The sequence below is a fragment of the Camelus ferus genome, chromosome 6 (assembly GCF_009834535.1).
Source record: "Camelus ferus isolate YT-003-E chromosome 6, BCGSAC_Cfer_1.0, whole genome shotgun sequence".
Taxonomy (NCBI): domain Eukaryota; kingdom Metazoa; phylum Chordata; class Mammalia; order Artiodactyla; family Camelidae; genus Camelus; species Camelus ferus.
The window spans coordinates 62,649,646-62,669,666 of NC_045701.1; the positions used below are offsets into that span (position 1 = coordinate 62,649,646).

At 47.8% G+C, this 20,021-nt stretch overlaps 1 protein-coding gene across 2 annotated transcripts in view; it reads right to left on the reverse strand.

Moving 5' to 3' along the window:
- The window catches only part of SPTB (spectrin beta, erythrocytic), a 114,422-nt gene that overhangs the window by 43,112 nt on the left and 51,289 nt on the right, over positions 1–20,021 (reverse strand). For both annotated transcript variants that reach the window (XR_004320747.1, XM_032482187.1), the window contains exons 2-6: positions 19,123–19,321; positions 3,329–3,480; positions 1,855–2,028; positions 753–844; positions 266–346 (exon numbers count right to left, since the gene is read on the reverse strand). Coding sequence is in view for 1 of the 2 variants with exons in the window: in XM_032482187.1 (XP_032338078.1) it covers positions 266–346; positions 753–844; positions 1,855–2,028; positions 3,329–3,480; positions 19,123–19,270 (647 nt within the window). In the remaining variant the exon portion in view is untranslated. The remainder of the gene's footprint in view (positions 1–265; positions 347–752; positions 845–1,854; positions 2,029–3,328; positions 3,481–19,122; positions 19,322–20,021) is intronic.

The window sequence follows — 20,021 nt, forward strand, 5'->3', positions numbered from 1 at the left end:
ACCCTGGGTAGATGTAGGGAGGTGGCTGAGCAGGAGAGGCATGAGGACACGGGGCAGAGGCAGGGCAGCTGTGAGCACCAGCATGTGGGGAAGGGAAGCGGCCCCAGGGAATGGAATTTAAGGGAGGCAGGATGCTGAGGGTGAGAGAAGGCACAGCAGAGGGTACGTTCCTGCGAAGCTTGAACAGTAACCTACGTGTTAGGAGCAAAGTGTCCGAAATTCCCCCAGGGCCCCCTCACTCCCCCAGCCCTCTGCCCACTCTTACCGGTGCTTGTGTATCAGGGCGTTAAAGGCCAGGCCATCCTTCCAGCTGGAGGTGAAGTTGGTGACATTGACGTGGGGGTAGCTGCATCCAAGAGAAACACTAAGACCTAAGAAACAGATTGTTCTGGGGTCCCTGACAGGTGTGTGAACCGAGGGCCAATACATCAGGAGAGGAAGGGACCTGGCCCTCCTCGAGCCGCTTCAATGAGAGGAGCAGCTACTAAAAGCCACACAAAGAGGTTCCCCCATCAGGTGGGCCCAAGGGACTCTCACCCCAACAGACCCCACAGTCTGACCCAAGCAACTCTGAGGAAGAAGCCCGTCTTTCAGGCCTCAAAGAATCAGGTCAGGACAGACTTTGCACTGATGACACTGAAGCTGCTATAGCTCCTGGTGATGGGCGACGGTGTCTGTGCCCCTGGGGACGGCGGCGCTTGAGGGGAGCACAGGGGAGGGGAGCGTGGTGGTGGCTGGTTCCCAGGGCATACCCTGCCGTCTTCATCTGACACCATAACAGCAACGCATCCTTGGCCGAGCGAGTCTCACGACCTTCCTGAGTCTGGACAACGATATCCTGAATCTGGGGCGTAGGAACAAGAGAGGGAGGACTCACTTCTGTATCTGGCTCAGAGACTTCCTGCTTTCCCTGGAAGGCCCCCTCCCGTCTTTCCTCCTCTGCAGCCGTCCATCTAGTCACCAGCCCTGCAGCCGCAACAGAGCTCGAGCCCTGGTGCCTGGGGGCCTGCCTGCCTGCCTCCCTGCCTCAGCCCACTTCCCCACGCCAGAGGAGACAGCTCCAACTTGAAACTCTAAGGAGAGGCCCAGAAAACAACAGCACGAAGCCCTCATTCCTCCTCAGGAGTGACGAGGCCCTGCAGGCTGAGGCACAACACGAATGTTGGAAGGTGTTGTGCTTTGATTAGCAGCCCCTCTTGCCTTTTCATTTTTCCCAATTCTGCTGTGATTAGTGTTTCGTCACATGCACCCGCGGACAGTGAGATTGGACACCCAAGGCCACCTGGGTGAGACCTTCAGGCTGGGAGCTGTGCACTGTTTTCCTTTTCTCCACCTTTCTCTCCACCTTTCTCTCTTCCAACTAGGTTCTTTCTGTCCCCAGACCAGCAGGTGGAAGGCCCTCCTTTCCCTCCCTTGTACCTTCCAAATTTCCTTACAAATAATGGACCTTGAATTTCAGGGTGGGGCAAGAAAAGCTTCTGACTGAAAAACATAAAAGCTGATCTTCTGTATCGTTTTTGCAATTTCTGAACAAAACTATTACAAAAACCAAAAGGTTCCATCTATGAGAGGAAGGGGACAAAAGAAGCTCTTCCAGCCAGATCTCAGCCCAGCTACTCGTTTCTGTCTTCTCTCTCAAAAGGCTACACTATTGACTGAACATCTCGCCCTGGACTTCAGCAACTTGACAACGTAGAGGATGGTTTCTCCTTCCTACAAGCACTGTCCCACAGGACAGGCTTCCGGCCTTCCAGAACATGCACAAACGCTCACACTCGTTCACCATTTTGTAAGATTCCCAAGCCTGCCTGGCCCAGCAAGGCTCCCTCCACCCCCCCGCCCCTGGGAGCCCACCTGGAAGCGGAGGATGATGGTCCAGATGAGGCCCAGGACCAGGCGGTGGTTGCCATCCACAATGTCGTGGGAGCCCATGTTCTCCAGGTGCACACGCTGCTCCTTCAGGAACTGCAGGGCCTTGTCCACATTCTCCAGGCAGTGGATGCGCATCTTCCCTTTCGTGGGCTTTGGCTGAGGGACAGCATTGCCCCCGTGGGCATGGAAGGACCTTATGGTCACCCTAGAGGTGGCTGCAGCCTGGACCAGCTTCTGCCATTAGCATCCACCCTCTACCCTCCATGTCAAACTCTAGTGCCCATGCTCACTCCTTGACACTTCAACCCCATCCTTTTAGCCAAGTTTAGAGGTTCCCCGTCTTGAGCACCTAGAGCTCTGCAACTGGGCTGCATCAGTGCTGTTCCCAGGTCTCAACAAAGCCTTCTGAGTGGGTGATAAATGGCATTCAAACACACTAACACAACAGGTAGTTAACTGAGCACTTACTATGTGCCAGGCACAGTTCTGGGAAATTTTTGCTACTGGTTGGTGATAAGAGTGGCTTTTAGTTTGGTGATTGATAATGGGTCCTTCCCACCATCTGATCATCTCCGTCCGTATCCCCAAATGGCCACAGCCAGAGCTCAAGGGGACCATGACTGATGAGTAACTGCACCATTTGAAGGGTTCTTAATGGTAACTCTCTCTAGTGGGCTTTCAGTGCAGGGTAAGAGACAGTCTTTAATTTCAGTCTGGAGTTGAAAAAGCAATAGGAGAATGTGGTATCTTTCATTGAAACCTCGAGGATCTTAGACTACTTCATCAGGTACAGGCATCATTTTACACGTGGAGGAAATGAAGCAAAGAAGGTCCTGCCTGACAGGCCCAAGGTCACAATGACAGTAACTCAGCAAAACATGAGCCTTGACCTGGTTCTCCCACAGGGGCAGCATTACTGCTGGGTGGGTTACAAATCTCCACTTGTAAGAGTGATGGACCACAGGAAATTATCTTTCCTGCTTTCCTCCTGGTTCCGAGAAGGATGCAGATTTCTCCAGCTGAGTAATGGGATCCATCTGAGCCTGTGCGAGGAGGCTGAGGGGGGCCCACCTCAGGCCAGCCACAGATGCCCAGACCCCACGAGGAGAAAGTCAGGAGCTCTGCATGGCCTCTGGGAGGAGCACGAAGGAGTAGGAGTGGCTAGAAATTTGGAAATGCACTGGTAAAATGTAACTAAGGTTTTGATGATATATTGAATGGAAAGTGGCTGCATTTATGCTAGGACATGTTTAGATGATCATGTTCAGAGAGCCCAGTCAGCCACGTGGACACCTTGTGTGCATTATTAGTATTGAAACCTCTCAGAAGAATAGGGAGAAACACTGGAAGGTCATGAGAACTGGAGATACCCCCAGACCATGTCTTTCCTGATGCAGGGACAGAGCACCAGCCACGGGCCCAGGGAAAGGGGCTGCAGCACAGAAAGGGGCTTTACCAGCGTCTCTCCTGAGAGCACCTCCAGCAGCTTGATGAGCATCCTCCCATCCCGCAGGTCCTTGTAGAGGTCGGTGATACGGCAGGACACACGTGCCAGGTGTGAGTTCACCCATTTCGTGAAGGTCTTCTTCTGAACAACTTCCCGCTCATCTGGGTGGGGAGAAGAGCCTTGGGTGAGGTGCCTGAGGTTGGCAGGGTCCATTTGCAATGTGACTTGGGGTCAAAGCGTTTCATCTCAACCCCAGGGGCCCCCGACCCCAGGCAGAGGAGGTTGGTGTATCTATTTCATCTCCTTCTGAGGAGCATTTGTGACCAGAGCATATAGACTTTTGGCGACACAGGTCCACATGCCATGACTGGCAACAAAGAGGTAACTTCCACCACCATGGTAACAAGACACCCTAATCCAGGCATCTGTTTTCCGGTACCTGTCAGAATGCTCTGTACCACTGGGCCAGTGAGCTCAGATTTCAACACCAGGTTCACCCGTCCACCCATCCAACAAATATCTCCTCTGCCTCCCGGCCCCTCCACCCCACCCCAACCACTCCTAAAAGTCATCCTTTAGGAGTCCGTGGAAACAGCACTTCTCTGGGAAGCTCCTTCGGACCCCTCGCCGAGGTTCGGTCTCCCCTTGTGTGCCCTGGCCTCCACATCTGCATTTCTCATTTCTGTCTCTCCTCGTCCTCCTATTAGTTGCAAATCTGTCTTTCCGGGAAGACTGCAGGTTCCTTGAACCCAGCAAAGTCTGTCTAGTTCACCTCTCTATCTCCAAGGCCTGGAGCCTGGCGCACAGTAGGTCTCCAGAGCTGTACTGGAGCTGACTGAGCAGATGTTTATTTAGCTCATATTGGGGCCACCCTGTACAAAGCCCGCTGATACATAAAACAATTGCTGCCCTCAAGGAGCTCCCGGTGGGCAGAGGAGAAGGGTGAGCATGGGAATAGTGAGCCTATGTGGGACGTGCGAGCCACATGGGGGGAGGGGCAGCGGGGGCTGGGGTGGGGGGCTGTGCATGGCCCTATGCCCTCTTTCCCACCCCCAGAATGGCACACACGGTTCCCCATCTTCAGACCTGGGAAGCTGACATGACACCCTACTCTAAGTCAGCCTCAGCCCAAACCGGGCTTCTGGCCGAGGCTGTACCAGTTTGGATGGGCTACCTCTTAGCACCTCTGTTAAAATCAGTACTGTAAAATAAATGCTGGTGCCTGTCTGGTTAGGACTAGGCAGCTTGATCAAGATGCTGGAGAGAGAAAAAAGGCTGGGATAGCAGAAAGACTGGGGGAAGGGTGAAAGAGAGAGAGAAGGGAGGCAGAAACGACAGAAACAGGGAGAGAAGTCTGCTTTAGTGAACAGTTTGTGGCAACCTGCTTCTGGGCACTTTGGTTGAGGAATCCCAGCGGGAGCTGACCTGGCAGTGTGTCTGGGCGAAGGGCCACGGAGGATCCCTGGGGAGGATGCGTTCAGGTTGGTCATAGCCACGGCAGACCAGAGCGACCCAGCCAGGAGGGAATGTCATCGCTGCGGGAGCAGCCTAACTGTCTGCTCAGCTAAGCCTAAACCTTGGAAGGGTTGGCTTCTTAAGTTATTAAATGTCTGATTTAACAACAACAAAAACAGGATCCCAGCCAGCCTGGCCTCGAGGGTATAATCCTGGCAGTTCCCGAGGCTCCCAGCGTCAAATCTCTTCCTATTTTGTGGCCACTTTGGTGTTAGGAACTCAGAACCCTTTTTTGCTTATTCATTCATTCAGCAAACATTCACTGTACAGCCATCAGATGCCAGGCTCTGGGTGGAGGCGGACATTGAAGGATAGGAAAGGCAGCCCCGGTGCTTGATGCAGACAAACTCTATTATAAATATGGTGAGCACTGAAGTCACATGCAAAAAGCTCTATGGAAGTGGTCTAAACAAGATTTCCAAGGGGGAGTGTATAGCTCAAGGAGTAGAGCACATGCTTAGCATACACAAGGTCCTGGGTTCAATCCCCACTACCCCCTCTAAAAATAAATAAAAAATGTAATTACCTCCCCCCCAAATAAATAAAAAACAAACAAACAAACGATTTCCAAGAGGAGGAAAAATGCTATTGACTATACACATCCAAAATCAATATAAAATTTAAATGGCACTTGTTCATTCTGGGCCCCTGGGCAAAGTTTCAAGAGGAAAAGCCTCCTCACTTACTGGCACACTTCCCTGATTTCAAGGACTGCTTCAGCAAAACGTAACCGAAGTCTTGACGATATTTTGGCCAGAAAGTGATTGCATTTATGCTGAAGTGTGTTTAGATTCCACAGAGCCAGCCTCAGTCCCACGGTGCCTTCTCCAGAGACCAGATCTGTTCTGTACGAGGTTAATCCTTCCCATCAGATGTGGAGTTCTGTCCAAGGGACTCACCATCTTTGCCCCTTTAGAGATGAGCGTCTCAAAAAGCAAAAGTCCTTTCTTCCTTTCTTCTTTTCTTGTCTTTAAGAATCCAAAGATTTCATTATGTGGGTGCTGAGACCCATTTATTTGTGCTCAGCAAAGTGTAAGGAAGAGCTTCTGGTTGGGACATGGAATTTAATTCTAGGCTGCTGGACTGGAACACATATTGACGCAGACGTAAATCACCCTAAGGTCTCCCCAGTCCTCAACACACAAATAATGCTTCCTGGACCCCAAAATGCTGGAGCTACAGGTTGAGAGCTCAGGCAGGTGGCTTTCTGGCTGCTTTTTACTTGAAGGCTGGGGTGGAAGTGCCCAGAATCCCCAGCACCCTGAAACACTTTGCAGTCAGTGGTGAGAAAGGGGAAAAGTTCTGAGAGGTTAACGATGGTCATAGGAGAGGAAGTCCCAGGGGTGGGGATAAATTTCTACCAGCTCAGTAGCCCAGCTGCCCCTCATCAGGGAGAGGGTAGGGGAGCCAGCTGGGCTGGGAACCCCAGGGGTGCAGACAGACTGGGAAGGTGGCCGTACATTGGACCTGCTGTCCCCGGGGACCTGGGCCATCCTGCAGGGAGCCACTGTGGAAAAGAGGAGTCAGCAAAGCCCTGGCAGGGCCAGGCCTTATTTCCAGAGCCCTAACCCTGCCAGGCAGGGAAGGGGGCAAGACCAGCAGCACAGCCCGACTCAAAGCCACCAGAACCTCAGGAAATACTCATGTCTCTGTAACCATCAAGCTCAGGGCCCCTCCATTCCCGTCTGCTTCTCTCCCCTTTCCTTCCTAGGCTGTCGCCATTCTCCTCTTTCCTTAGAAAATTCACCTTCCTCTCTGACCAGCTGGCTAGAATTACCCTCTGGGTATGGTGACTGGGTGACCTTTCTCTTATGCGCCCCCACCCCCTACCTCAAAGGTTTAGTTTGAGGTCAAATAAACCCAACAAAACTCAAATACTTATCCACTAATGAGCTCATTCATGGGAAGGGCTTAAAACAGGATGTGGCACACAGAAAGCTTGCAGTAAATGTTAACTGTCATTGGTACCAGTGCCACTACTATCGTTACTACAAGCAGGGCCCTGTCCTGGAGGCTGCAGGGAGCACAAGGCAGGCTCACTGTCCCTGAGGGCCTCGCAATCTATTGGGGGAAACAAGACACAGACCCACAAGTAGTTCTGTAACCACATGAGATAAAGGGCAGTTCATCTCAACAATACAACAGCTGTTGCAAGGTAATATCAGATTAGTTACCAGATAAATGGCACATGTAAAATGGTCAGAGGTCAAAGACGAGAGAGGTCATTTCTAATTGCAGCAGTCAAGGGGAACCTTGTGAAGGAAACCACTTTGCACAGGCAGCGGAGGAAGGAGGGGAGCGGGGGAGACGGCAACCGGGCAGAGAGGCACAGAAGGATGGAGCTTGTTCAGGGGCCGCTGAGTAGCTACGGGTAAGAAGACGATGTGTGGAAAATAGGTTTTAGATTGGATGTGAAAAGCCTTGAATGAAAAGCTAAGAAGTTTAAATTTAATCTTAGAGGCAAAAGGAACCACGGAAGGTGTGGCAGGATCATTTTCTGAAATAGGAATTTAGAAGGCACCCAATGATAACAAAAAGACAAAATGTTTCAGCCTAAATGTAAACACAATTGTGCAAAATCAGTATAAATCTATTCAAAGGCTCCCAAGGCACACCAAAGATTTGAACAAATGGAAAGGCACATTCAGTTCTCGAATAGGAAAACTCAGTATCATAAAGATATCAATTTACTCTGAATTTCTGTATTTAATATTATCTAAAATATATTTAGACTTTATAATTTAAATTTGGGGGAGAACTAGACAAAATTAGAAAACTCATTGTAAAAATAAACAAAAATAGCTATGAAAATTTCAGAAAAGAAGAGTAATAAAGGGGGACCAACATTCCTAGGTGTTTTTCTAACAAGTATTAAAGTACAGTATAAAGTTAGAATAATGAAATTGCGTGGTACTAGCATATGAATAGATACATCAATGGAACAGAAATAGTCCCAAGTACGTATAGGCATTTACTGTCTGATAAAGGTGACACTTCAAATATGAAGGGGAAAGATAGATAACTGGGTACAGGGTATTGACAAAACTACATGACCACCCAGGAAAAATTAAGTTAAATTCATATCTCATACCCCAGGATAAATTTCATTTGAGTCAAAACTTGAAATGTGAAAAATGAAACCAATAAAAAACCAGAGTCAATTATGGTAGGATGTTTTTTATAATGTAAGTGTAGAGAAGGGCCTTCTAACTCTGACACAAAATCCAAAAGCCATGAAATAAAAGATTGAAAGTTCAATTGTGCTTTAAAAAAACCTTACATCACAAAGGGCTACCTTACATAGTCTGTAAAGAATATCTACAAATTAATGAGGAAAAAGACCAATAATCCAATTAAAAAATGGACATAAGAATGTGAACAAAGAGGTAACAGAAAAAAATTATAAAAAATGTATAAAAAGTTGTCCAAACTATTCATATTAGAAGTACAAATTAAAAGTATACATACACACACACACACAAATCTAATACATAGTCCTTAATTAGTTTGAACAAGTTAATCATAAAAGACATTTTTGAGACAACTGGGAAAATTTGAGTATTAAGTGAATATCAGATTGTATTAGGGAATTATTGTTAATTTTACTAGGTGTAATAATGGTACTACAGCTAGGTGGGAAATCCTCTTGTTCTGGTATACACACTAAAGTATTGGGGGTAAAATGTCATGATAATCTTCAGTTTACTTCAGTCTCAAAATGGACAAGCAAATATGGCCAAATATTAATAGTTGTTAAACCAAGGTGATGATTCATTATACTTCTACCTCTGCTTCTTGTATGTTTGAAATTTTTCACACTAAAAGCCCAGAAGTAAAATGAAAGTACACCAAGACACTATGTTTCACTTATCAGATGGGCTAAGATCCAAAAATGTGACAAATACCATGTTGGCAATGATGTAGGGAAAAAATATTCATGTTGCTGGAGAGGGTATAAAAGGGAATTTGGCAAGACGAATCAGAACTACAACTGTACATACTTTTGGACCCAGTAATTCCACTTCTAGGAATTGATCCTACAGACAGACTTAAACATTTGCAAAATAATCTACATACAAGTTTATTCACTGCATTTTTGGAAATAGTAGAAGACTGGAAACAACCTAAATGTCCACCCACAGAGGACTAGTTAAATTAAAGTTGTATGTCCATACAATGGAATACTATACAGCTGTAAAAAAGACTGAGGAGGCTGTTGATGTATTACTATAAAACAACCTTCAAGATATACTGAGTGAGACTAAAAATCACAGTATGGAACAATGTATAGTGGGATAAAAATGCTGAGAAAAACAATATAGACCATTTGCTTATATATACATAAGACATTCCTGGAAAGATACATGAAAAACTGATAACACTGGTTATGGGAAAAGAACTGGGTCTGGAGGACTGAGATGAGAATAAAACTTATTATTTGCCCTTTTATGTCTGTTGAGTTTTACCTAATGGGTGTCTATGTTACTTATTCAATACAGAAATATACTTTTCTTTTTCTAAAGAAAATATTAAACTTTTCTCTCCTCCTTTCTCTAAGATAGTTTAGTTCCCTTGTGGGCCCCTGCCTCAGGGGCTTTCACCAGAAAAATTCATAAGCATAGTTAACCACCTGGGCCCACAAGAGAGATGGAAGGGGGAGAGGGAGGAGGTTTATGCGGGGGGAGCATTCCTGATGCCTCCTGGGATGGAGCTTGGGAGCAAGGTCTGATGGCGAAGAGGTAGACCTCTGCCTCCCCGAGGCCACACAGCTACTCTCTGATTATCCCCTACAGGGGCATCAAAGCACGCACTTCTCCCCTTAGGGTCCAGGTTCTTTCCTTCTCTTTTGTTACACTTCTCCAGACTTCCTCTTGACCCTTCTTCTTTCAACTTCCCTCCACCACTCTTGGCAATAGCACACAATAGCTGCTGGCCCCACCCACTTTGGTACCTGCTTTACCTCCTGAAGTCACAGGCATCCCAGAAGTTTGTCATTACAAGTCCCCAGTGGGGCTGTTACAAAAATAAAAGCCTGTTGTCCATTGGCTGTTCTTAAGCTAAATGGTAAAGTTGAAATGTCTTATCTTCGGAAACTTAATCACCCAGTTCTAGGTCCATCTCTTTTTTCCTGCCATGGCTTCCTATAAAATTCCTTGACTGCTTCATGCCTCTCCCTGTTCTCTCTGTTAAAAATCTGCTCTCAAAAGGAGAGACTAGCAGCCTAAATATTCAATAGGGGATTATTTAATAATTTTGTTATAGTTATAAGTATATGAATAAGGTGAAATAAAAACTTTCAATGGCAAAAAGGGTATTGAAATGCATTTTAAGGGAAAATTCAGATTATAAAACTGCATGCATAATATGAACACAATTTTGTAGAACTATCTGCATAGATTCACAGAAGAAAGCTAATGCTGGGTGTTGTTACTGTTGGGTGTTAAGATTGTGGGTGACTATTTTTTGCTTATCTATGTTTACTAAAATGTCTGCAATGAGCATGTATTACTTATATAATAAGAAACAACAGGTGTCATGAAGGAAAATAGGATATAAAATTCAAAACCTGAGGAATAAACGACTTATAAAAAGGTATCCTTCTTGAGGAAGCCTGCATTTTTACCAGCACATGGGTTTAAGCTACGGGTAAAGCTAGGTGGTCAGAAAGGCAAGTGGGAGAAAAGGTACCACGGGAGGCCATGGACCACTAGCTAGGGCCTGAAAACAAGCATTTAATGTTGAGCCCTTTGCCGGTTTACAACTTGGGATTTCTTTCCTTCTCATGCCAGGAAGCTGAGTTTAGGGAACCTGAGTGAGTGATACCTTAACTCCCATGAACTTGTGATAAACTTCAATGACAGAGATGCCAATCCATTAAAAAGCCTGCCATAGGGGCAGACTGTTTGGGGGCACATCATAAATGATGCTACTGGCACAAATTCCACTCTTTCTGTTTAGTTTGGAGAGGAATTTTTCTTTCAACCAACCAGCTTTCATCACACTGGTATTGTGAACAGTTAGAACATAGGTCCCCTGCCCATACAGATTTAAGATCCAGCTGGGGCTGGGGCTGACTCTAAGAGAGAACTTTAAGATGCCTACTACATACTCAAAAACACATTTGAACATATAGATACTCCTATAAGTGCAAGGATAAAGCCCATAAGACTGACTTCAAGTGTTCAGAGTTCAACACTAGGATGCTAGTTAACTAGATCTGAGTACATTAATAAAAAAGATTATACAGAAACGAAAATGGTAATCTGTATGTTTACACACATGAAAAGATATTCATAGTATATTGCTCAGTGAAAAATGTTCTAAGATTATAATATTATAGGTAATGTTAATATTTACACATACACATACAGCCATACATCCATAGGCATTACAATATCTATATGGAGTATTAACAATGTTTCTAGTTTTCTCTTTTTTATCTGCCTTTCTGATCTTTTCTACATGAAATATATATTCTTGTTTAATAAAAATATTTAAAGATCTAAAAGTAATCACCCTATTTTTTAAAAAATAAAATAGCATCTTTACATATTGTAGGAAAATAAAAGTTATCATAGATCAGTTTCAATTAAAAAAATTTTTAAAGAAGCCTAGTTTTGAACCAGCGTTTGAGGATGATAATGGTTTTAGAATGGCAGAGAAGGAAGGGGTAATCTTGGTCAAAGCCCCTGGTGGGGCAAACACATATGTGTGTGCGGATGTATGCATGTTAGGTACATGTGGGTGTATGTTTTGTGGGTAAGGGTGAGAAGCAGTTAACTTACCAGAGCAAAGAAGTTGAAGGACAATCTAGGGAATTTGAACTTTATACTCCATGTAAAGAAGAGCCTGAAGGTTCTTAATTAAAGTGGTATCTCATTAAAAATTTGTAGGAGGGAAAAGATTCTAACTGCCCTGCATAAATGGGATTGGACAGGGGAGAGGCTGGAGCCTGGGAAACTGGCTCAGAGGCGGCTGCAGAAGTCTCTGTTTTAGGTGCTGTGACCCCACTGACATGTGAACTAAGGAAATGAAGTGACAGGAGCTGATATGGACAACATCACAGAACAAGGGTCCCCCGGCCTGGCAGGGGACAGCATTTGGAGGCTGTAAGACAGAAATTAAAATGAGTTCAGGGCTTTGATCAAAGAGGCACAGGAGGCTAGTGGTGAAATGAAAATGGGAAGAGATGTCTCCGGTGGGATGTGGAGGAGATAAAAGCAGGTATGAAGGACATTCAAGAAAGGCCAAGTGCTGTAGCCCAAACAGCACAGGGATGATTTTAAAACCCTGGGATTCTAGTCTTGTCCTGGCATTTTCTGCCGTGTGACCTCCCTCATCTCTAAAGGGGGTGGAAATAGCTATACTCTGCCTACTTCAGAGTGGTTGCTGTGTCAGTGAGATCATCTGGATAAAAGGCACCTGGAACACTAAGCAGCCGTACACATACCCAGCACTGTTGTCATGCATGCAGGTGGGGGCCACAGGGAGAGATGGCACATGCTGAGAACACGAGGTCACAGAAGACAGGATGGTCCAGACTCAGCCTCAGCCCAGCCTTTAATTAACAGAGGACTTCTGGAGAACCCACTGATTTACCGAAAAGGATTGATTCCCTTTCCCCAATCCAGGAACCAAAGCTCCACAGCTCAGGGTAGAGGCACACGGTCAGCGTTGCCTTAAGGGGGTTTCCTCCCAGGCTATGAGCTGGAAAGGCCTCCCACACCATCTGGTTCAAGCCCCTCGTGTTACAGGTGAGGAAACCGAGGCTGGGAGGAAAGAAAAGTAAATTGGCCAAGGTCACCTAACCAGGGAAGTCCATGATGGCAGAAGAACCACACTGCTGGGATGGACCAGGTTCTCCTCCCTCTGGCCACCAAGCTGACCCACACAGCCACCTTATCTGTCCTGGACTTTTGTACAGCCTCCCACAACCTGTGCTCCCCTCTGAAGCCAGAGTGACCTTCCAAATCTAAATGTAACTATGTCACTTCCATGTGAAAAGCACTTTGATGGGTGGGGAGCAGTGCCACCCCTCTGGCCCCCTACTGAAGGCCACAGCCCCTGTCCTGAGCCCACAGCTCTCCCTGCTAAAGGCTCCCACCTTTTAACCCTTCAACTCTGCCACTCCTTTCCAAATATCACCTCATTAAACTCCTCAGCCACCCCTTTTAAGTTTCTTGCTGCTTCCGGCCAGGACCCTGAAGATGTCTGTGGCCTGTAAGGCTCCTAGTGATGTGGCTCCTGCCCACCCCTCCTATCTCCAGCCACCAGTCCCCTCACTCTCATTCAGACAAGCCCCTACTCATCCCTGGATGAGAGCTAAGCTGTAGGTTATGCGATAAACTCACAGTTCCCACTAAATCTTCATAGCTTTTATCATAATTTGTCATGGTGCCCATGTCTACATGCACATAGACACATGTGTGATTATTTGAGTCACTTCCCCCTCACTAGACTTAGAAAGAGATTCCCTAGTTGATTCGGTTTCCAGAGTCTGAAGGCCAAACGATTCGGAGGCAAAATGCTCCCAGAGACTCAGCTGCTACCAGCCTCCCTGTCATTCTTTCTCAGTGATGTGATAAAAAGGGAAAATGAACAGTTGCTACAGATGCTCTGAAAACAGCACTCCTGGTGCCTCATCAGTCAAGCAGAGTGAAGTGGGGCCCAGTGGGGATGGGGTGGGGGGGGGTTGCTGGCTGCTCCCAGGAGCCAGAAGCACAGCCAGAACTTGCCCTTGGGAATGAAGCTGACAGCTGGCCGGAATGTCCCAGAGATGGAGGAGGCTATTCGCACAGCTCACTCAGACTGCACCGCATGGGGAGGGAACAGAGTCTTATTATTAACCTCAGAGTATTAATATTTGATAAAGCATCTTCACAATGAAAGATAGCAGTCACCCAGAGAAGGGGACCAGTCGTGGTTCTGCAAAGCCTTCTCCAAGAGGAAGACCAGCTTTGATCAAGAAGGGAGAGGGGACGATGGGAGAAAGTGTTATGCCCAGGGGAAACTGCCCTGGACCACACAGTGCAGGGGGCACACAAGCCTCCTCGTAGGTGGGTCTGCACAAGTAACTAACAGGTTTATCTGCACAGTGGCCTGTTTCAGGGGCGGGAGGAGCACTCACAATGGCGGACCTCAAAGAGAAAGATGCTGAGCCAATTATTTTTTTTCTTCTGACAGTACATTGAAATGATTGCTGCTGATTATAGAGATTTCCATGAATAGTACATTTCCCCAATATACAGTCTCTAGATAGAACTTTGTTCTATGTTTTGAAATCTGAGAAGAAAATATTTTAAAAACTTCTCATTAATGATGCCATCTTCATTCTCACAGGTAGCTTAAGAGAGACATTTGGACCGTTAACACCTGATGCCTTGGTCTCCAGCAGCTGCTTCTAAAACTGTCCACTCAACAGGCTGCTAGGAAACTGCTGACCCCTTCCTGCACAACTATGGAGAAATCCTGCTCTCTGAAAGAAATCTTTCACCTCCTAGACACAAAGCCCTTCTCAGGCAACTGGGGCACCTGGGCCCAGCGTCATTCCAGTGCAGATGGGAGAAGGGGCAGGTGGGGTGAGGCCAAGCATCACTTTTCGCCACCAAAGTCAGGAAGGAGCCCATACCACCCTCTTCAGGGAGTTTCCAGGGAGTTGAGGCTGGTGGCAGTCAGAATTTGAGGGCCACTGTCAAGGTTCTGATGGAATACTTGCCTGTCACAGAACTTCACCTTAGGGCCTGGGCACAGTGGGTCTGGAAGACATTCAAGGTTCAAAGTGGCAGCAACCATGTGCTTCAGAGCACAGGGACACCGCCTGCAGTGCACCTGCTGCCCTGTTTCTCTGAATTGTCCTCAACCAACCTCACCACTCCCCCTCACCTCATTTCTAGTAAGAAAGCTTCAAAGACAGAATGCAGAAAGGAAGCATATCTCCATTCTGAAACATCATTTGGTTTCTGGTTTAAAGCCAAAACCAGAGTGGGCTACACAATTTTGTGTACTCTGCCTTAAAAGGGCAGCTCTCTGTATTCTATCCCTTACTAATAATTGGATGAATCAAAGAACAGGAGGAAGGACATGTCAAGTCCTCGTCTTCTCACAGGCCTTCTCAGGAGGCCCTGGATTGCTCTCTGCACTGCAGCCTTTCAGATGCCAATGCAGAGGGTTTCTCTTTTTAGGGCATCTTTCTATTGCATTGCTCCTCTCCTTCCTCTCCCAGCTGGACCACATCTGCCTGGAGGCAGCGTCCTCACCCAAATCCCAGGAGCCCACAGCTACGCATGAGGGGGTGTACAGGCAGGCAGAGCCTCCTCTGGGATGAGGAGAGAGGGCACAGAGGGTAGGCATTCCAGCTGGAAATTCCTTGCAGCCTGCAGGACTTCGTCCCTCATCCAGACTCGTAAATGTTTACCTAATGGCTCTCCAGATGAAGGACAGGAAATGGGTGAGGGACAATCAGGGTGGCTCAGGGGACACTGGGAGCATTTTTACCGAGACACAAAGGCTGGAACCTCTTGGAGGGATAGGAACTTGGGCTTTCCAGCTGCTCCCCTTCCTCTGATCTTTCAAAGCAGGTCACCAAAGTAGGAAGCTGCTAGAGGCAGTCACCAAAGCAGAGGTTGGCCCCCTGTTCAGGAAGAAGCCTCAGGACTCACCTACCACCAAACCCCAGGAAGTGCTGCCAGCTGTAGAGGCTGACACTGAGAGCAACACCTGCCCAGGGCCCTACTGGGCAAACATTCTTGCCGGGCCCCCAACCCTCCCCTCGGCATTGTCAAGGTCAAATTCATCCCTACGCAGGCAGCTCCTGCAACGTGTTCTTACCCACCTCCCCCGTTTGCTTTAGTCAGCCTGATCCACAGTTCCAAATCCAGAGTAATTCATTCCGGAGAGAGGTCAGGTATTTGTATACCAATGTGGCAGTTTCCAGGCAGAATAACCAGATGGCTTGTTTATTTCAGCCCAGGGAGGAAGAGCTGGGAATGGTTTGAAAGGCAGAATAGGGAGTATTTCCTTTGGAGCTGAGAGGACTTAAGAGGCAGAAAAGATGGAGTCCCGTTAAACAAATGTAAGTCTTCTGACCATAGGTCACTAAGTGGAGAAGGACTGGGAGGAGCTGCCACTCTAAGAAGAGAATCTAACAAGGTCTCATTATCCTTTGGTTTCTTGGGCCTCCCAGTCACCCAGCTGATGATGAGACACAGCTGGGATCCTGGCTGGACGGCCTGAGGAGAATGATCTGCACAGCAGGGGGCTTCACCCTCAGGGGCACTGGGTCCCTGGAGACCAAGCCAAGCACTCCAAGCACATTAGCCTAATTTCACTGGCCCCTGGCTCTTTCTTCCAACCCAAGCAAGGGTAAGGGTTAAAAGGAAGAAACTGGCCCTGGAACAGGCCAAGGTACCCGGGACATTGAGCTAATGATCTTGAATTTCTGAAGTCTGGAGAAGAAAAGCGACAGAAAGATATACTCCTAAGAAGATCTCCTGTAAATAGTAACATTAACTAAATTAAACATAACTAAATACTAACGTAGTATTTTATTCATAAAAACTTCCATAAGCTGAATCTTCCCTGATCTTTACAGCAACCTTGGGAAAGTGCTACTGTCTGCAATTTGTAAAACAGGAGATTGACTCAACCGCCCTCCGTAGCAGCAGCATTAGTGGTGGAACAAGGATCTGACTCTGGGTCTTGTGACATTTTCCTCCTCACTCCAGGACCTCCGATTTCAGAAAGAAAAGGTCAGGCCCATCCGTCCCATTGTCCCACTGTCCTACAAAGCAGATCACCACCACCTTATAAGAAATTCAGGGCTGCATGCCTTCTTAGGAGAAGGGGAATGGCTGTGGAGCATGCTGAAATGATGGGGCCAAAGGCACTTTCTGCTTCCTAAGCCTCTTTGGAAAGGCTGAACCCTGTCTAGACTGCCAAGCAGCCCCAAAGGCAGCACCAAAGAGAAAAATGTCAAGAAGTTAAAACCTGGGGAGACTGACATTCCCTTTCTCTGCTCTGCCTGCCTACCAGGATGGTCCGTCCGGCCCACTCTAATTTGGACCTTCTCAAAGCTTTAGCTTCTTCCACTGGTCACTCACAGTGGACTCTCAGGAGAGTAAAGTCAGCAAACTTGTGAGGTTTTTGTTTGTTTTTTTAAAATCCTGAATGGACCCCAAACTTCTGTGTTTACTTTTTAGCCAGATGTTCTGACGGCTAAGATTCAGGCTTGCAACTCTACATTCTGTGATTCTTCTCCCCCGGGAGGGCTTTCAGATTCTTTGATCGATAAGATGCACACTCTAGTGAGGGAGAAGCAAGGCTGGCAGAGGCCCTTTCCTGATCAACCCACTTCCATCAGTTTCCCGGCTACTCATCGGACCAGGCTACCATACATATCAGCCACCTGGACCACCTCTTAGCCCATCTGCCCATCAGAATCACACACACCCTTCAATCCCCAGCCCAAGGCCACCTCTTGCACAAACGAGTCTCTGATTATCCCTGCCTCTCCTCGTTTGTTCTTTCATTGCTATTTAATTAAGTGTCCTTCCCCCAGTTCTTCTCTAATTCTACTCTTGTGCTAATTAATTAAGAACATTGTTCATTTCCCTAATAGATCATATACTCCTCAGAGACAGATACTGTGTTGAATCCAACTCAGGATTCCCCCTCCATGATCATGTTTGGCAAGGGGATTAGTTTTACATGTAGTAGGAATATGATCGATAATTGTTAAAATGAAATTTACCTTGGTTTCTTAAAAAACAGGTTACCTATGACACAGATCAAAGGATCCCTGCACAAAAGACAGCCCCACTCTTCAAGCTGTCCTTGGGCAAACTTTATGGAATATGGTACCTCTCTCTCCAGTTGCATCCCCAGGGTCCCTGCAGCCAGACTCAGCCAGCATGAGACACAGAGAAGGTCAAATCAGACTGACAAAGGCAAGGTTCCGAGTTTGGTTAAAGATGTTAAAATTACAAAAGCAAAAGCAAGGAGTTGGTGCTATTATATGTCCCCAAGGAAAATCAAAGAAGGATTTTGGTGGGTAGGGGATAGTGAGGATGAGCTGGAGGAAGAAGAAAGGGAGTTTCCTGCAAAGAGCAAGGACCAAAAGGTGATGGCTGAGACCTGAAAGGATTTCCCACCATGACTAGGGAATGAGAAACCTCATCCCTTTTATGGGGAGGGGAAGCCCAGACACTCCTGAGGTGAAAGGTCATCATGGTCTCAGAGGGGGTCCTGCTCATGCCTCGAGATCAGCTGGAAACTGGCATCTGGGAGCAGAATAGAGGGAGGAAAGGTGGCCGAATACTAGCAGAAACCTCAGATGGGTCCGTGAGCGAGGGAGCAGTTGGGGGAATCACCTCAGAAAGTCTTATGCGAAAGGCTGTGCCCTTCCTATAGGGTGGAAGATGGGAACAATCAATGATGGGGGAAGCAAGCCTGATTTGGGCCCATCACTAGTGGAGCAGGTGAAGGAATCCACCCCTTTCTCTGTATACACCCACACCCCACCCCATATAACCCCAACTTTCTTTATTGGCCAAGGACTTAGGGTTAGAACATAGCTACCCTGGGCCAGGCTCCAGGGCGGCAATGGTTACAGGGTTGGTAGGGGGAAAGAAATCCAAAAATCAGATCTCTGCCAGCAGGGGGAGGAGAGGCCATTTCTACTGGAGATTAAAGATTTCTCTCTCTCTCTCTCTCTCTCTCTCTCTCACACACACACACACACACACACACGAATCTATTATGAACCTGCTAAGTAAAAACCTAATTCCAGTTTAAGGATAAGAGGTTTAGTCCAGAAAATCCTCCTTTTGAGGCAGTGTGGGGAGGATGTTATCTGTTCTCAATTTCCTATCAAAGCACTCCTTCTGGGACCACATAGAAGATGACGACAATTCCTCTACCCAGGATCAGGCACGCAGGAGATGGAGGTTCATAATGAAGCCCCACACACCTCTGCCTGGCTGCCGCCCCTCACACACTCCTTTGCCCAGACTTTCTTTTACTTCTGACTTTGGCCACAGGTCATTCAGGACGGAGGCAGAAGGCAGGGCCCATCTGGCTCCACCTCCCTCCTCGGAGGAAGTGGAGCATGCAGGGGGAGCAGAGGCTGCCTGATCTGTGCCCGCTCCTGAGGGGGCCACGCAACCATGTCTCCATCACCGTCCTGCCAGGGCTCACACCAACGCACACAGAGGATGCATCACAGGCGGGAAGGGCAGGGAACCTCGGGATTGGGAGAGCGGCTCCCCAACCCCCACGGCCCCAAATAGTACCTGCCAAGGCCTTGATCCGGGACCTCTCAAAGAGCCTGGCTGAGCTGTTGTCATTATCCAGCTCATCATCCGGGGCATCCCAGCGGGCATTGATCCGGCTGTACGATGGCTGGTTGCCTACGTTTTCAAACTCCGTGGCCGATGTCATGTCAGCAGGCTCTCAGCAGCTATGCCTGCCTCAGTCTTCATGGAAGGGTCCCTGGGAAGGGGACAGCAACACAGTCAAAGGGTTAGCTCCCACCCGCATGGACTTTGTCTCAGGGGAAACTTATTTGGAGCGTCCAACAGAAGTAGATCTTCGCGGGAGCAGCACACAGTGCCCTCTGCTTGGTCATACTTCCTACCCAGGGTCTCTGGGTCTTCAGTTATAAAATATTGCAGCAGCAGCAGCAGCAACAGTAACGGCGGCGGTGGCGGTGGGAACAGAGAGCTGCATGCAGCATGGGTCAGGACGACCAGCAGGTGGAGATGTAAGTCGCAGCAAGCCCGCTTCCTCCAAACCCGCTGCCACCACCGCAGAGAGGGCTGGCTCTCCTGGGAGCCAGGAGGCTCATAGGAACGAGCTGGGAAGAGCAGTCGCACCCCAGGGAGTGGCGCCAGGACCCACCCTGCGGGGGGTGGGGACAAGGAAGCAGAGGGGAGAAGCTGGGAGTTCGCTGAGTCTGACTCAAATATGTATCAGTGGGGAGAGAGAGGAGCATGAGCTTTAAGCTGCCACTGGTGCCACCAGCCCCAGCAGCTGCACTGGGCAAAGTTAACTCCTCCCAGAGGCTCCCTCTGAGTTCTTTCCCTGCAGCAAACATTCAGAAAGCTGAGCTCTTGGTCTTGCCTTCTCTGAAGTGCGACCAGGTGCTCAGACAAGTTCTCCTGTTCTTCCCTGACAGACCAAGGAGCCCAGA